The 18,416-nt window shown below is 46.6% G+C and overlaps 1 protein-coding gene across 3 annotated transcripts in view; it reads right to left on the bottom strand.

Annotated features, from left to right (window-relative positions):
- Positions 1-2,192: 2,192 nt before the first annotated feature.
- The window catches only part of LOC134984578 (oocyte zinc finger protein XlCOF22-like), a 37,788-nt gene continuing 21,564 nt past the window's right edge, over positions 2,193-18,416 (bottom strand). For 2 of the 3 annotated variants that reach the window (XM_063950130.1, XM_063950131.1), the window contains exon 4: positions 2,193-4,518. In XM_063950130.1, the coding sequence (XP_063806200.1) occupies positions 3,185-4,518 (1,334 nt within the window). In that variant the 3' untranslated portion in view covers positions 2,193-3,184. The remainder of the gene's footprint in view (positions 4,519-18,416) is intronic. The other variant, XM_063950132.1, reaches the window with a different exon arrangement.

Below are 18,416 nucleotides of genomic sequence, written 5' to 3' on the forward strand. Positions count from 1 at the left end.
AATGGTTATAGCACTGTTTATATAACAGCATATATTATCATTATTACAGGCTGCTACTCTCTCCCCAGCCTCATTCATTCTTCAGATGTTATATTTCTGTAGCGGGTGCTGGAGATACAGAAAGGTGGTTCTCCTGATTTGTGGACTCATTGCATACAGACGTCATTACTAGTCACTGGTTACTACTCGTTATCTGACTGATTTATATTTATATCAGGCGTCACTCAGTGATTGGCAATAGTATTGTGTAGATACATGTTGGGACAACTTAGCAGGCCTTTGGAATGAAACAGGCAGAAAGCTGGATATTATCTATGCACTAACCTTGGGATAATATAATGTATACCTTGCTCTGTGACAGGGTTTCATAGTGTATACCTTGTTACAGGGAATATCCCTTCTCAATAACAATATTGTCACAGAAGTGATACAAATGTGTAGCATTGGATATGCATGCCTTAGACAACTGTGCTGTGTTACAGGGTTACACATGATATGCTCAGTCACAGGAGAACATCTTTTATTACCAACAATATTGTTTTATTCAATGTGCATATCTTTGTGATGTGGTCAGTTATCAATTTATATATGTACTGAATGGGTAACACATGTGATTGGGGATTCTGCTCTGGTACAGGGTTTTACAATGATATACTTGGTTGGTACTTATTTCATGCCTATTGAAAAATCTATCTTAAATAAAAATAAAAGTTATGTTTTAATTTATTCATGAAACAAAGAAAAAGAGTGCACCACACATTAAGGCTTCTTTAGATATAAGTCCACTAGCGTTTTTTTCTAAACCACCTAACCAGTCATTGCAATTTGCTTAATGGCGCACCTCCAACCAGATTAGCTAATCTTTGGTTCATACATAGAAGGATCATAAAACAATTATCATTTGGGCCTGTGCATAGTCCCTCAGACTTAACGTCTTCCCTGGAAATACTTGTGGATGGAGCCCTTCATTCGCTTTGCCAGGATTCAAGGGTGTTCAATCTGTTTAAATCAGAGCACTACATTTTGGCCACCGTGCTCGATTCTAGGTTTAAAGCCTACATTGTATCTCTCTTTCCGGACACAAGTCTGTAGAGGTGGAAAGACCTGCTGATGAGAAAATTGTCAGCTCAAGCGGAACGTGACCCGTCAACAGCTCCTCCTTCATTTTCTCCAGCAACTGGGGCTGCGAGGAAAAGGATAACATTTCCGAGCCCACCCGCTGGACACAAAAGTAACAATACAAGTGACACATTGACAGGAAATTGTTTCTGCCATCATAGCGACAATTATCTGGAAATAAGATAATACACAGACACATAAAAAGACTCAACGGAAATCTTTTGTTTTTAAACAACTTTATTTCATATCTTTAATACAGATTTTTCTCTATATTTTAAACTTAAAAAATACTTTACTCTGCACAACATGGATAAAATATCCTTTAAATCACAGAAACAATTCAAGTTACATTATAGTATTGCAGGTAAGTAAAACAGATACATATCAGGAGAGCCAAAACCCTATGGGGGTCATTCAGACCCAACTGCAATAGCAGTTTGCTGGTGGTGGCAATATACACGTGCGCAGCGGTCGTGCAGACACACATTGCGGTCGCATCCCTGAGGGGTGAACACAGGAGGGCCGGGACCATTTTCCGGGGGGCTGCGTGATATCACATATGCGTTCCTCTTTAACCCCCTATAAGCTTCCAGAGTGCACCTCATATCTCATCTTTTCCAAGTTACTACAAATGATGAGATCGGTAGCAGCACTACTTTCAGGATTATTACACAGAACACACATAAAGGCTGACACAGCAAATAACAGTAACACATACAAGGGATTAATTAGAAATAAGGAAGCACAATCATCATTAAGTCTAATTATCAACTGGTTCTCTGTGGGACCCATACACCTCTTTACTGCCACCAGCAGCCCCAGGTACTGCACTGCGGCCATCCGCCCCGTCTCCCCCCACTACTGCCACCACCCTGTCTCCCACCCCACTACTGCCACATCTCCCCCCACTACTGTCACCGCCCCATCTCCCCCCAAAACTGCCACCCACCCCGTCTCCTCCCACTACTGCCACCACCCCATATCCTCCCGCTACTGCCACCTGCCCAATCTCCCCCCACTACTGCCACTCGCCCTGCCTCCCCCCACTACCGCCACCCGCCCTGTATCCCCCCACTACTGCCACTGCCCTGTCTCCCCTCTGACACCTTAGTGCTGCTTGAGGACAATATTACCCACAGACAGTGCCTCCGGCAGCCCCCGCTGCAGCACTAGTGCCACCACCCTGTCTCCACCTCTGACATCTAAGAACTTCTTGGGGATTCTTGGTACTGCTGGTAACAGTTCTTCATCTGCAGATGGCAGCAACCAGGGCAGTAACGAGGCAGAAGCTGCTTCTGGTACCATGGACCCTGGTCATGTAGGGTTGGGATAGCCCATTATGTAATAGAGTCACCATCTTACAGGCAGCCGGTGAAGGGAGCAGAGAATGGGTGTTATGTGGCAGGAACGGGCTGGTTAGGTAAAAGCCTGGCTGCTGCATTCTGTACAAGCTACAAGCGGTGCAATTCTTTTGCTAGGAGACCCAGGTAGAAGAAATTGGAGTAGTCTATGCGTGATGATACAAGTACATGTATGACTGTAGGTAGATCTTCTGAGGGAATAAAGTGTTGGAGTCTGACTATGTTCCTCAGATGAGGATCTGATTGTGGCAGATACTGATGTCTAAGTGTCACTCCACTATCCAGGACACCAAGATTCCACACATGATCAGCATTTTGTAACTCTGAACCCCCAAGCGTAAGTCTGGTTGGTTTGCAAAGCTGAACTGTAGCCCTGCCCTTTGGTGGTGAGCTTAAAGACCTGCTTCATCAGGACTGAATCACAGCCAACTGGCATCACCCACACCTGGAGCTCAGCTAGACAACCCTTTAGGATTGGTACTGGGTTCTCAGTACCTAGAGCAAAGACAGGTCATCTGTATAGCAGTGGTAGATGAGGGCATGACATCTGATTATTTCACCCGGTGGTAACATGTATATTGCAAAAAGCATAGGAGATAGGATAAGAACCTTGAAGAACAATGCATGGCAATGATAAGTATACTCCAGAAGATTAAAATGGTTCCTCACCTGAGTGATGTCTATTGTGTGTAACAAGAGATGATTTATTTCTCAGAGTATAGAAATCGCTTCTCACCTGTGTGACTTCTGTAATGTCTAACAAGAGCTGATTTGTGTGCAAAACATTTCCCACACTCAGAACATGGAAATGGCTTCTCACCTGTGTGAGTTCGCTGATGTGTAATAAGTTCTGATTTCTGTGTAAAACATTTCTCACACTCAGAACATGGAAATGCCTTCTCACCTGTGTGACTTCTGTGATGTATAACAAGAACTGATTTCTGTGTAAAACATTTCCCGCACTCAGAGCAAGAAAATGGCTTCTCACCTGTGTGAGTTCTCTGATGTCTAACAAGATGTGATTTGTCTGCAAAACCTTTCCCACACTCAGAACATGGAAATGCCTTCTCACCTGTGTGACTTTGCTGATGGGTAACAAGTCGTGATTTGTGTGTAAAACATTTCCCGCACTCAGAGCAAGAAAATGGCTTCTCACCTGTGTGACTTCTGTGATGTATGACAAGATCTGATTTACATGCAAAACATTTCCCACACTCAGAGCAAGAAAATGGCTTCTCACCTGTGTGACTTCTGTGATGTATAACAAGATCTGATTTACATGCAAAACATTTCCCACACTCAGAACATGGAAATGGCCTCTCACCTGTGTGACTTCTGTGATGTATAACAAGATCTGATTTACATGCAAAACATTTCCCACACTCAGAACATGGAAATGGCTTCTCACCTGTGTGCTCTCTCTGATGTCTAACAAGATTGGATTTCCAGGTAAAACTTTTCCCGCACTCAGAGCAAGAAAATGGCCTCTCACCTGTGTGACTACTCTGATGTCTAACAAGAAGTGATTTAAGTGCAAAACATTTCCCACACTCAGAACATGGAAATGGCTTCTCACCTGTGTGACATCTCTGATGTATAACAAGATGTGATTTCTTTGTAAAACATTTCGCACACTCAGAACATGGAAATGGCTTCTCACCTGTGTGACTTCTCTGATGTATAACAAGTTGTGATTTCTTTGTAAAACATTTCCCACACTCTGAACATATCAGTGGCCTTCCACCTGCCTTACCTGTGTGTAGGTTAATAGGCTTTGTGTTCTTTGTAAAACATTTGGCATCTATAGAACACGGAAACACTGTATCTACTGTCAGAGCTGTAACAGATGCACCAATATCAGAGTCATCAGGAGAACATTTCCCAGGATCAGGGGGATCAGCTGATAGAGCTGGATGTATAATTGGGGTAATGGGATTAGCTCCTGGAGAATCCTGTCTACTGTCATTATCTTTTATGTCACAATCCGGGGATAACATTAGATGTCCTTCTGAGATATTCCTGCTTGTGTGTCCATCTGCTGGAAATAAAATACATTACGGAAATGTGACATTTTCTGTAACAATATTAATCCTGTAAACAATAGGAGAAGACGACTCTCTGGGACACTTAATTGTAAATGTGTGTGTATAATAAAACATAACTTTTAATGAAGGCTTTATAATATTGTGTCTCAGACTATCATTGTGTCCACCCTCCTGAGAACTCTCACAATAACAAATGTAATATTATAATAAGACTTAGATATATCTCTCTCTTGTACTGGTAACTAACCATGAAGTATAAATGGAGATGTAGTCACTCGCCAAGTCCTATGTCAGCAACAATGTAAAACAATGGATAGGGGAACATATCGTATGATTTGGAGATTCTAGATGAACAATAATATCAGTCATATGAGCTGATGGATCAGAGAAATGTCTCCTAACGTTACTCCTGGAAGCATTGGTAAGGTAGAATTCCTTTATGTGTGCTCATACGCTGGTAAGCCTGTACATGTGTTACTCACCCTTATATAACGTATATTGCTACAGCAGAGTAGGTGTGGAACAAGGTACTTTACATGCAATACACCATATAATACCCTGTAATCATCATCATCATCATCATCTGCTAGGTTATACTCTACTTTCTCTTATGTACTAGAGGACACTTGAGTCCATTTAGTACCATGGGGTATAGATGGGTCCTTTGGGAGCCACTGGCACTTTAAAAGTTTAATAGTGTGGGCTGGCCCCTCCCTCTATGCCCCTCCTACCAGACTTAGTTTAGAAAATGTGCCCGGAGGAGCCGGTCACAGCTAGGGGAGCTCCTAGGAGTTTTCTTAGCTTTTTATTTTCTAGACATAGGTTACAGGAAGGCTGCTGGCAACAGCCTCCCTGCTTCGTGGGTTTTAGGCGGGGGGGGGTAGAAACTAACTTCCTGAAGAATAGTGATGGGTACCGGAAATTTTTCGGGTTTTGTGTTTTGGTTTCGGTTCCGGTTCCGCGGGCGTGTTTTGGATTCAGGCGCATTTTGGCAAAACCTCCCTGAAAATGTTTTGTCAGATTCGGGTGTGTTTTGGATTGTTTTTTTTTTTTTTTTTTCAAAAAACCCTCAAAAACAGCTTAAATCATAGAATTTGGGGGTCATTTTGATCCCATACTATTAACCTCAATAACCATAATTTCCACTCATTTCCAGTCTATTCTGAACACCTCACAATATTATTATTTTTACTTCTAAAATTTGCACCAAGGTTGCTGGATGACCAAGCTAAGCGACCCAAGTGGCTGACACAAACACCTGGCCCATCTAGGTGTGGCACTGCAGTGTCAGACAGGATGGCCGATTTAAAAAATAGTCCCCAAACAGCACATGATGCAAATAAAAAAAAAAGAGGTGCACCAAGGTCGCTGGATGGCTAAGCTAAGCGACCCAAGTGGCCAACACAAACACCTGGCCCACCTAGGAGTGACACTGCAGTTTTCTAGCGAGAGGATGTGAATCTGAACCACTAGCCATGAACATAGGCCAGGGCCTCAGCCGTTCCTTGCCACTCCGTGTCGTAAATGGCATATTGGCAAGTTTACGCTTCTCATCAGATGCTTTTAATTTAGATTTTTGGGCCATTTTACTGAACTTTTGTAGTATGCTTTACAACACAGAGGTAGAGCAATGGACTACTGTACCGTACTGCTATATATATATACTGGTGGTCACCAAAATTCTGCACTGTCCTACTATATAATACTGCGCACAACTAAAATGCACCACAGGTGTGGATGGATGGTATACTTGACGACACACAGGTAGGTAGAGCAGTGGACTACTGTACCGTACTGCTATATAATACTGGTGGTCACTGGTCAGCAAAATTCTGCACTGTCCTCCTATACTACAATGCAGCGTTTTTCAGGCAGAGAACGTAGATATTTTCAGCACACTGAATACAGAAACTGATAGAATACTGCACGTCCTCTCCCTATCATCTCCAATGCACGAGTGAAAATGGCGGCAACGCGCGGCTCCTTATATAGAATATGATTCGAGAATCCGACAGCGGGATGATGACGTTCGGACCGCAAAATTTTAAAAATCCAAACCCCCTCCCGTCTTCTTTAGAGGTGGTCGGGGAAGATCAAAAAAACCTGCACCAACAGGTTCCCAGGAACAGAATCCAGGTTCTGCTTCCTCCAAATATTCAGCATGATGGTGGACCTGTCAGCCTGGAGATCAGACAGGTGGGAGCGAGACTAAAAGATTTCAGTTACGTCTGGGCGTCATCATGCCTAGACCCCTGGGTGACGGATATTGTTACCCAGGGGTACAGACTGGAGTTTCAGGAACTCCCACCTCACAGATTCTTCAAATCAGGCTTACCAGGTTCGCAGACAGAAAGTGCTATTCTACAGGAAGCCATTCAAAAAAGAGGATTTTGGTACTTACCGATAAATCCATTTCTCTGAATCCTCTAGGGGACACTGGAGTCCTATACAGTAGGGGTGTGAAGCCTTGAACCGGAGGTGTGGCACAATCTTAAATTAACATTGTCTGCACAGCCGGCTCCTCTCCCTTCACATCCCTCCTCCCTCAGTTTGAAGAATTGTGACTGAGAATAGGACATAACACTATAGACCATGGCGAGGAACCGAACCGTACAACATATCAAAGAGCGGCCAAGAACTCTTAACCGAATAACAAACGCTGTTTGTACGAACTGATTAAAACAAGAACTTGGAACACAGCAGGCTGACAGCACCGGGGCGGGCGTCCAGTGTCCCCTAGAGGATTCAGAGAAATGGATTTATTCGGTAAGTACCAAAATCCTCTTTTCTCTTTCATCCACTAGGGGACACTGGAGTCCTATACAGTAGGGGACGTCCCAAAGTTTTCCCCCAGGGAGGGAGTGCTGTCGGTGGCCTGCAAAACTAAACGTCCGAACTTAGATTCTCCGGACGCAAAAGTATCAAACTTGTAAAATCTTATGAACGTGTGGGCTGAAGACCACGTCGCCGCTCTGCAAAGTTGAGTAGTGGAAGCACGTCTGGCAGCCGCCCACGAGGCACCCACTGATCGGGTAGTATGAGCACCCGTCTGACCCGGAACCTGTTTGCCACAGGAAATATAAGCCTGCCGAATGGCAAGTCTAATCCATCTGGACAAAGTCTGCTTAGAGGCCGGCCAACCCTTCTTTGGCCCATCATAAAGAACAAATAAATGGTCCGACTTTCTGAAGGACGACGTAACCTGTACGTATACCCGTAAAGCTCGGACAACATCCAATGACACGTCCTCATCTGTGAGACCATGGAAAGACGGGACCACTATTGGCTGGTTTACATGAAACCCCGACACCACCTTCGGAAGGAAGTCTGCTCTTGCACGGAGTTCCGCCCTATCCTCATGAAAAACTAAGAAAGGGCTCTTACAGGATAAAGCTCCCAACTCAGAAACCCGCCATGCCGAAGCCAAGGCCAGTAATAACGTGACCTTCCAAGAAAGATATTTCAGGTCCGTTCTCGTCAATGGCTCAAGAGTCGGTGACTTCAAATATTCTAACACCAACCCTAAGTCCCATGGTGCCGTGGGAGGACGAAAAGGGGATTGAATCCTCAGAACCCCCTGTAAAAAGGTTTGAATCTCTGGTAAGGATGCTAGCCGCTCTTGAAAAAGGATGGAGAGAGCCGAAATCTGAACCTTCAAGGAGCCCAATCTGAGTCCTCCCTCTAGACCGGCCTGAAGGACAAAAGTAGAAGTCGCGATAAAGTTAGATGAATTCCATCCCCGTTCCTGACACCAAGCCATGTACCGTCTCCAAATCCTGTAGTAGTGCCTGGCTGTGACCGGTTTCCTTGCGGCAATCATTCTAGGAATGGCCGTTCGTGGGATCCCTCTGTTTCTTAAGATACGGGTTTCAATAGCCACGCCGTCAAACGCAGCCTGTTCAGATCGGGGTGTAGGAACGGTCCCTGAGATAGCAGGTCCTCTCTCTGAGGTAACCTCCAAGGATCTTCCGCAAATAACCCTCGCAGGTCGGTGTACCAACTCCTGCGGGGCCAATCTGGTGCGATTAGAATGACCCACACTCGTTTCCGCTTTATTCTTTTCAGAACCCTGGGTATGAGTGTGAAAGGTGGAAAAATGTAAACCCTCCTGTAACACCAAGGAAGTGTTAATGCGTCCACTCCTTCTGCTGCTGGATCTCGAGTTCTTGATACATAACTGGGCAGCTGATGATTTTGTCGAGACGCCATTAGATCCATCTGAGGCAGACCCCATCTTATCACAATCATGTTGAAAATCCGTGGATGAAGGCACCACTCCCCCGGATGCATGTCCTGGCGACTGAGGTAATCTGCCTCCCAGTTCTCCACACCTGGAATGAACACTGCGGAGAGAATGATGTCTTTTCTTTCTGCCCACAACAAGATCTTTGTGGCCTCCTTTAACGCCATCCTGCTCTTTGTTCCTCCTTGATGGTTTATGTAAGCTGTCGTCGTGACATTGTCAGACTGAATCCTGATGTGTTGATTCATGACTAGGTCTTCTGCTAAGAGAAGGGCATTGTAGACTGCTCTTAGTTCAAGTATATTTATGGGTAATTTGCTTTATTGTAGCGTCCACCGTCCCTGAAACTGATGGTCCTCTAGGACGGCTCCCCAACCTCTGAGACTGGCATCCGTCGTCAGGATCTTCCAATCCCAAATGCCGCATTTCTTGCCGGCTGTAAGGTTCTTGTGTAACGACCACCATGTCAAGGAGACCCGTACTTGTGGTTGAAGTCGGATTCTCCGATGTAGGAGCCAGTGCGAGCCTGCTCCCTGAGCAATGAGGTTCATCTGGAATGGTCGGGAATGAAGTCTGCCATACTGGAGAGCTTCGAACGACGCCACCATCTTCCCGAGAAGTTGCACACAGAGGTGCAGAGAAACGGTCTACGTCCTCAGTACCTGAGCCACTAATCTCTGTAGGTCCTGTACCTTACTCTCTGGTAGGAACACACGTAATAGGACCGTGTCCAAGATGAGACCGAGGAATTGAATCCGTTGAGTCGGTACGAGGTTGGACTTTTGGAAATTGACAATCCATCCATGTTGAATTAGAAATTGATGTGATGTCTGAACATCCTTGAGCAGTCGATTCTGAGATGGAGCTTTGATCAGTAAATCGTCCAGATAAGGTATAATCGTGACCCCCCAACAGTCTCAGTCCTGCCACCATGATCGCCATGATCTTTGTGAAAATTCTTGGGGCTGACGCTAGACCGAACGGTAAAGCCCGGAATTGGTAGTGCTCCGCCACCAGTGCGAACCGTAAGTAAGCCTGGTGAGGAGTCCAGATTGGGATATGCAGATATGCATCCTTTATGTCCATGGATACCATGAACTCGCTTGGCTCTAAGCCTGCAATGACTGATTGGATTGATTCTATCTTGAATCTGTAGACTCTTAAAAACTGGTTGAAAACTTTTAAATTGAGTATTGGTCTGACCGTCCCGTCTGGTTTTGGCACGACAAAAAGATTGGAATAGAACCCCGTTCCTCTCGGAGAAGCGGGAACCGGAATAATGACCTCTGCTTGAAGCAATTTGTGAATTGCTGCCCGTAGTGCCCTTGCTTTTTGAGGGCACTGAGGCAATCCTGTTGTAAAAAACGGACTGTGAGGCCTCTGTTGAAATTCCAGTTTGTATCCCTGAGAGATTAAGTTGTTCACCCAAAGTTCTGGTGAGGTTTTGGCCCAGATGTCCTGAAAACCTTCCAGTCGGCCGCCCACCAAGGGGGACCCCAGGTGAGCTGGGAGGCCGTCATGCCACGGTCTTGTCAGCAGGTTTATCCTGCTTTCTGGTTGCTGCTTGCGAGCAGCCTCTACCTCTGCCCCCGCGTGCTTGTGCACCGAACCCCCTACCTCGGGCTCGAAAGGACTGTGACCTAAATTAAGTAAAAGATGGTCCTGAATAACCTCTCCTAGTTTGTGGAGCGGTTCTCGTATAAGGAGTTGGCAGAAAAGTGGACTTCCCCGCTGTAGCCTGCGAAATCCACTTGTCCAACTCTGGTCCGAACAGCATTTCACCCCCAAAGGGAATGGATTCTACCACCTTCTTGGTGTCAGAGTCACCTTGCCATTCTCCGAGCCATAAAATCCTTCTAGCCGATATGGCCGATGCAGATATGCGCGATGCTATTCTGCTAATATCCTTAGAAGCTTGACACAAGTATGAAGCAGATTCTCGAATGTGTAATCTCTTCTAAGCTATTTTCCTCCTCAATAGCTTGTACGATCCGGCCAGACCATGCACCCATGGCTTTGTTGACCCAAGCACAGATGATCGCAGGTCTCTGCGCTGCACCTGCTGCTACAAACATTGATTTTAACGCCGTGTCAACTTTACGGTCGGACGCATCCTTTAACGTAGTTACGTTAGGAATTGGCAAGATTGTCTTCTTTGACAATCTTCCTAGTGAAGCATCCACTACCGGTGGGTTTTCCCACTTGTCCATTACACCCTTAGGTAGGGGGTAAGTTACCTGAAAACGTTTCGGAAATTGAAAACGTTTGTCAAGTTGTTTCCAAGCCTCCTCCATCTGAGACTGGAGGGATTTAGGAATGGGGAACGCTGCTGAACGCGGCTTCTGGGATTCGAACAAATCGAAATCCTCCGGCTCCCGGACTTCCTCTTCCTTAAAGCTTAGGATGTCCTTAACCGCGTCAATTAAGGAATCCAGACCAGAGATCGCCGAGTCTTCTTCAGGAAAATCGGCGTCTAGGATGGGTTCAATTAACTCACCTTCTTCCGTATCCAGAAGAAAACCCTCTTCCTCCGCAGTTTCTGGTATAATAGGAAAAGTTCTTTTAACAGCCCTGCGCACACTCGTCTCAGCGTGTGTGGGCGGTGTTAACTTGATGAGAAATTCCTCCATTGTCTTTGAGAATCCCGCAGCCCATTCTGATTGCTGCTTGCGGGATTCTGCCATTTCCTTGGAGATTCTATTGGCAAGGTTGTCTTCCCATGCCTTAGCCAGAGCACTGCTCCCAGGTGGAGCGTCCTTGTCTAAGCAGGAGTCGCACACCCCGGAGCTGCCAACCCGCGTGCTCTTCTTGTTACATTTCGTACAAACATAGCAGGTCTTTGAGGTCTTGGTAGCCTTAGACATGTTGTTTTTCTTTTTAAAACCCCCTCATCAGGGTATTACGCAGCGCTTTCACCCTTTAAACTAGGAAGAGAAAGACTGGGAGATGACGGAAGCGAAGGTATTGGATCCGGCTGGAATTACCTGTCCCCTTTTCTTTATAAAAGGAACAGGTCAAAAAATAAAAATAAAAAAATAAAACACCAGCCGACTCTCAACCCTCACACCCCAACTGTAAATCAGCCACGATGTTAAAGTTGGCTTGCTTCTGTGTATTTTCTCCGGGATCTTTGAACAGACGTCCCTTGAAAATATAATTTGTAAAGTTTGTTTAATTTTCAGGAGATCCTCATATTGTATATATACACATTTCCCCAGCAGAGGGAGCGGTTTCCTAACTCTCTCTATTATCTTATGCCTGTACTAACCAGGCCGTGCAGCAGGGGGAAGGGGAGGACCCATCCCTCACCTCATCCTGGCGCCAAAACGAACAAACATGATCCCCACTATGTAAGTTCATATGGTGTGGTTCTGTTAATATCCTTAGCCTTTTAACATTGATCTCCCCCTCTGCCGCTACACAGCGCGCTCCGGACCCGCCGGCTGGCGTGCGCGCGACGGGTCCGTCTTCCGCAGCGGTGCCCGTGCTCCTCTCCGCACGTGAGTCACCCCATTTGCAAATCGCCCAGGGGCCGCCGGCTGGCGCGCGCGACGGGTCCGTCTCCCGTAGCGGCGCCTGTTCTCCGCTCTGCTCTGATCTTGCTGTGCAGCGCACCGCTTCCGCCGTCCCCCCTGCTACAGGGAAGACAGGCTGAGTCCCGCGCCGCACTAAGTCTCCCACGCGCCGCCATGCCCTTCCTCCCTGATTAGCTGTATAAAAGGGAATTTTAAACAATATTCGCAGTAGAGGTTTTAGAGAGAGAGGGAAAGAAAAAAAAAATTATATCTTTTCTAACTGGATCCCTAGGCTAAGCTTGTACCAGTACTCACTATTAGCTGATTTGAGGATCTCCTGTGGAGAGATGCAGGTCCCTTCAATAGGGATATTTGTCTCTCTGATCTTAGGCAGCTTTGTCCCCCCTTTATTAGGGTTACGCAGCCCCTTTTAGATTTTCAGTCAGGAGCTCAAGTGCTCAATGTATTGTGCCTCCAGCACAATTCTTCAAACTGAGGGAGGAGGGATGTGAAGGGGGAGGAGCCGGCTGTGCAGACAATGTTAATTTAAGATTGTGCCACACCTCCGGTTCAAGGCTTCACACCCCTACTGTATAGGACTCCAGTGTCCCCTAGTGGATGAAAGAGAAACTGGTACAAACAAATGTTATTGTTCCAGTTCCACCTCACCCAAAAATCAAGGGTTATTACTCAAACTTGTTTGTGGTACCAAAACCGGATGGTTCGGTAAGGCCTATATTGAACCTGAAGGTGCTGAAACCCTACTTGAGGGTTTTCCAATTCAAGATGGAGTCTCTGAAAGCGGTGCTCTCAGGACTGGAGGAGGGGGAATTCCTAGTATCCCTGGATATCAAGGATGCGTACTATCACATTCCGATCTGGCCGCCTCACCAGGCCTATTTACGGTTTGCACTACAGGACTGTCACTATCCGTTCCAAACATTGCCATCTGGCCTCTCCACAGCACCGAGGGTGTTCACCATGGTCATGGCGGAGATGATGCTACTCCTACGCAAACAGGGAGTGAACATAATTCCATATCTGGATGATCTGCTGATAGAGGCATCTTCCAAGGAGAAGCTGTTGCAGAGTATTAAGCTCTCAACTCAACTACTCTGGGATCATGGGTGGATCCTGAACCTTCCAAAGTCACATTTGGAACAGACAAGGAGACTGCCTTTCCTGGAGATGACACTCAACACGGAAGTGCAGAGGGTGTTTCTACCGGTGGAGAAAGCTTTGGTGATCCAATCAATGGTCCGGGATGTCGTGAAACCTCCCCGGGTATCGGTTCATCGGTGCATTTGTCTTCTGGGGAAGATGGTATCCTCCTACGAGGCTCTACAATACGGAAGACTCCATGCACGCTTCATCCAGCTGGATCTCCTGGACAACTGGTCGGGATTGCATCTTCACATGCACCAACGGATATGCCTGTCGCCGAATGCCAGAATTTCACTACTCTGGTGGCTGCAAACTTCTCACCTGCTCGAGGGCCGCAGGTTCAGGATTCAGAATTGGATTCTTCTAACCACGGATGCAAGCCTCACCCAGGGGGAAAACTTCCAAGGAAAGTGGTCAAGCCAGGAACCGGTCCTTCCAATAAACATTCTGGAACTAAGAGCCATATACAATGGCCTTCTAAAAGTGGCTCATCTTCTACAATATCGAGTCATGCAGGTTCAGTCGGACAACATCACAGCGGTGTCCTACATAAACAGGCAGGGTGGAACGAAGAGCAGGGCTGCAATGTCAGAGGTAACAAGAATCCTCCTCTGGGCAGAACGACATGCGCTGGTGCTGTAGGCGTTCATTCCTCAGCAGACACAATCTCCTTCCAGGAGAATGGGGCCTCCACCCAGAGGTATTCACAGAGGTAACACGCCGATGGGGTGTACCTCAGATAGACATGATGGCCTCTCGCCTCAACAAGACGCTTCGGAGGTACTGTTCCAGGTCACGAGACCCACAGGTAGTGGCGGTGGACGCCCTGGTGACTCCGTGGGTGTTCCAGTCAGTATATGTGTTCCCTCCACTTCCACTCATCCCAAGGATTCTAAAACTAATAAAAAGATAACCAGTTCCAGCGATCCTCATTGCTCTTGACTGGCCAATGCAGGCTTGGCACGCGGATCTTCCGAGGCCTCTTCCTCTTCGTGAGGACCTTCTACTGCAGGGGCCGTTCGCCTATCACGACTTACCGCAGCTACGTTTGACGGCATGGAGGTTGAATGCCAGATCTTAGCTCGGAAGGGCATACCGAATAAATTTTTTTTCCTACTCTGATCCAAGTTAGGAAGGGGGTAACGTCTAAGCATTACCATCGGATTTGGAAAAAGTATGTGTTTTGGTATGAATCCAAGAAGTTTCCTACGGTGGAGTTTCAACTGGGACATTTTCTCTTTCTGCAAGCGGGTGTGGATGTTGGCCTACGCCTGGGCTCCATCAAGATCCAGATTTTGGCCTTGTCTATTTTCTTCCAGAAACAATTGGCTGCTATCCCTGAGGTTCACACTTTCTTGAGAGGAATTCTGCACATCCAACCACCCTTTGTGCCTCTTATGTCACCTTGGGATCTTAATGTGGTGCTGCAGTTCCTGCAATCGGATTGGTTCGAACCTTTACAGGAGGTGGACGTAAAGTTTCTTATTTGGAATGCAGTCACGTTGTTGGCCTTGGCTTCTGCCAGACGTCTGTCAGAATTGGGTGCATTTTCGCACAAGAGCCCCTACTTGATTTTCCATGAGGATAGAGCGGAGCTCAGAACGCGTCAGCAATTTCTCCCTAAGGTTGTGTCGGCTTTTCATATAAACCAACCTATTGTGGTGCCAGTGGCTACTGACACCTCAATTACCTCAAAGTCCGTGGATGTCGTGCGGGCTTTGAAAATCTATGTGAAGAGAACTACTCGTCACAGGAAGTCAGACGCACTATTTGTACTTTATGAACCCAACAAGATTGGGTGTCCTGCTTCTAAGCAGACAATTTCACGCTGGATCAGGCTTACTATCCAGCATGCTTATTCCACGTCAGGATTGACAATTCCAAAATCTGTTCAGGCCCACTCTACCCGTAAAGTGGGTTCTTCCTGGGCAGCTGCCCAGGGTGTCTCGGCTATTCAGCTTTGCTGAGCAGCTACTTGGTCAGGGTCGAACACGTTTGCTAGGTTTTACAAGTTCTATACTTTGACCAAACTTGAGGTCCTCAGACGCCAATCAGTTCTGCAGGAACCTCAGTACTCTCACTCCTGTACTGGGAGCTTTGGTACATCCCCATGGTACTAAATGGATCCCAGCATCCTCTAGGACGTAAGAGAAAATAGGATTTTAATTACCTACCGATAAATCCTTTTCTCGTAGTCCATAGAGGATGCTGGGTGCCCGCCCTGTGCTTCGTATTACTGCATTGTTAATTGGTTCAGTATTGTTGGTTCAGCTGTTGCTGAATTGTTCCAAGTTGGTTAGTTTGGCCTTATGTTATGTGTGAGCTGGTGTGAATCTCACCACTATCTGTGTAATTCCTTCTCTCGAAGTATGTCCGTCTCCTCGGGCACAGTTTCTAGACTAAGTCTAGTAGGAGGAGCATAGAGGGAGGGGCCAGCCTACACTATTAAACTCTCAAAGTGCCAGTGGGTCCCAAAGGACTTGTCTAGCCCCCCTGGTACTAAATGGACCCCAGCATCCCCAACAGACTACGAGAAAAGGACATCCCCATCATCAGTGTCTTACCTCTATTCTCTCAATAGTAATAAGGATGATGTGTGTACGGTAAGTATGATACAGAGAATTACATATCAGAATCTATACTGCTGCCGCGATACTTTGTATTCTCTAGGATACGTTCGCTGCATAAACCTTGCAGCTTTTTCAAAGGTTTATGCAGCGAAACGCGTCAGGCATTTACCCTTTTGAACAGGACAACCCGGAATTGGACCCGAACCAGCCCATATCACCTACCAGCTATCCAGTGGAGTCCTAGAGAGGCACCATCCTATCTCCGCATCGCATGAGGTACCCACCATACATGGGATATTGCAATAACCCTCTAGCGGCATATGGAACTTTTATTTGGACTCTATACCATCTAAAAGGGACTCTTTATAGTGGAATTTAACTGGACATATCATCTATGGGCAAAATGTGGAACGGATCCTAGAGAATACAAAACATCAGTCCTGAATAATTTCCTGGGGTAAACTTCATCCATCTTATATCATTGGCTAAATCATTCCTTGCTTACAATTGGCTTATTTTGCACAAAATACTGCTTTTTAAAGAGTTATTGTTTTTTAATAAATTGTTTTCAAATGTACACACTTAGTGAATGGTACTGTTCTTTCCTCTCATAGCGCAGCATCCTATTCTTTTCTATTGTTACCATATAGGGAGTGACTCCCCTAAATACTGGCTGCTGCTTAGCCAAGCACCTCGCCTCATAGCGCCCGAATACCCCTGGGTATTTTTTTCCTTATGCCCCAATCCTACTGCCCTATAGCGGCTCGCTCTGCTCACTCCGGGCACTGTTCACTGCCGCAGCCTAGTGACGCTGCTGAAGCCACGGGCTGTATTCTGGGGCTATGTGCGGCCAGTCTTTCCTGCATGCTTCGGACAGATACCTGACTTGAAGGTGCTTTTGGCTCAGACGGGAGTACTTGCTCTTCAGATAACACAGGTGCGTAGCTCCCGCTACTGCTGGGGACAGAACGGGCTGCCCACAGTCACCGGAGCCCAGCGGTGATATTGGGGAGGGAGATGGCTGCCATTTTGGATCCTGGTGCGTGGCCACTGAATGCTTTGCCTTCTGCCTTCAATAAGGTTTAATATAACAGTGTCCTGACGGCTGGACCGGGGTCACTACAATAAATTGAAGCATTTGCCTGGAAGTGAAACTACCTTCTATTTATATAGTACCACTATAATCTACTTCCCTGGAAGAAAAAAAGACAAGGCTGAGATTTGAACTTTTATGGAGCGTAAACGTATGCCCACATCCACAACAGCCTGCAGGAAGTGCAAGGAATGTCCCAGATGAAAATCCACAGCAGAATACGGTTGACCCTGACACCAAGAGACACATTTCTTCCATATGCGATGGTAATGTTTCGATGTGACCATCTGGCCGGCTTGGAGCATAGTCGAGATAACCTTGCCCGGAATCTTTCCTGGCAAAAATCCTCCCAATATACTTCCAATGCATCAAACGTAGCAGTGGTAAGTCTGGATAGATGAATGGCCCTTGTGTAAGACGATCATCCTGAATTGGCAGAGGCCAGGGGCCTACGAGTAATAAGGCTAGAATGTCTACATACCAGGCCCTGCGGGGCCAGTCTGGGGCAATCAGAATTGCCTGAACCCTGTCCCCTTAAGTTCTTTGAGAACTCTTGGAATTAGAGGAACTGGAGGGAACAAGTACACCAACCGGTAAATCCACGGTGTCGCCAGAGCATCCACTGCTGCGGCCTGTGTATCCCTCATCCCAGATCAGCAACGCAGAAGCTTCTTGGTAAGCTGAGAAATCAACAAGTCGATTTGCGGGTAGCCACACCGATGAAATATCTGCTGAAACACTTGCAGGTAGAGGCCCCATTCCCCCAGGTGCAGATCATGTCTACTGAGGAAGTCTGCTCCCCAATTGTCTACTCCCAGAATTAATATGGTGGAAATGGCCTTGGAATTCCACTCCATCCAGAGGAGTATCTGTGACACCTCCCTCATTGCATTTCTGCTGTTTGGACCTCCTTGTTGGTTTATGTATGCCACAGTTGGTGCATTTTCCAACCATACCTGTATGGCCTGATACTGAAGGATATAAAAGAGGTCAGCAGAAGGGCATTGTAAATCGCCCCGAGTTCCAAAACTTTTATCGGAAGGGAAGCCTCTTGGTCAGACCACCTTCATTGGAACCGAGCCCCTAGGGTCACTGCAGCCCAACCATGGAGGCTCGCATCCGTTGTCAACAGAATCCAATCCTGAATTCTGAAGTGTCGACCCTCCAGGAGGGAGATCAGCAACCACCATAAGAGGGAAACCCTGGCGTTTGGTGAAAGGCATATCATCTGGCGTATGTGCAGATGTGACCCAGACCATTTGTCCAGCAGATCCAGCTGGAATGGTCATGCATGGAATCTTCCTTA

The sequence above is a fragment of the Pseudophryne corroboree genome (genome assembly GCF_028390025.1).
Source record: "Pseudophryne corroboree isolate aPseCor3 chromosome 3 unlocalized genomic scaffold, aPseCor3.hap2 SUPER_3_unloc_66, whole genome shotgun sequence".
Taxonomy (NCBI): Eukaryota; Metazoa; Chordata; class Amphibia; order Anura; family Myobatrachidae; genus Pseudophryne; species Pseudophryne corroboree.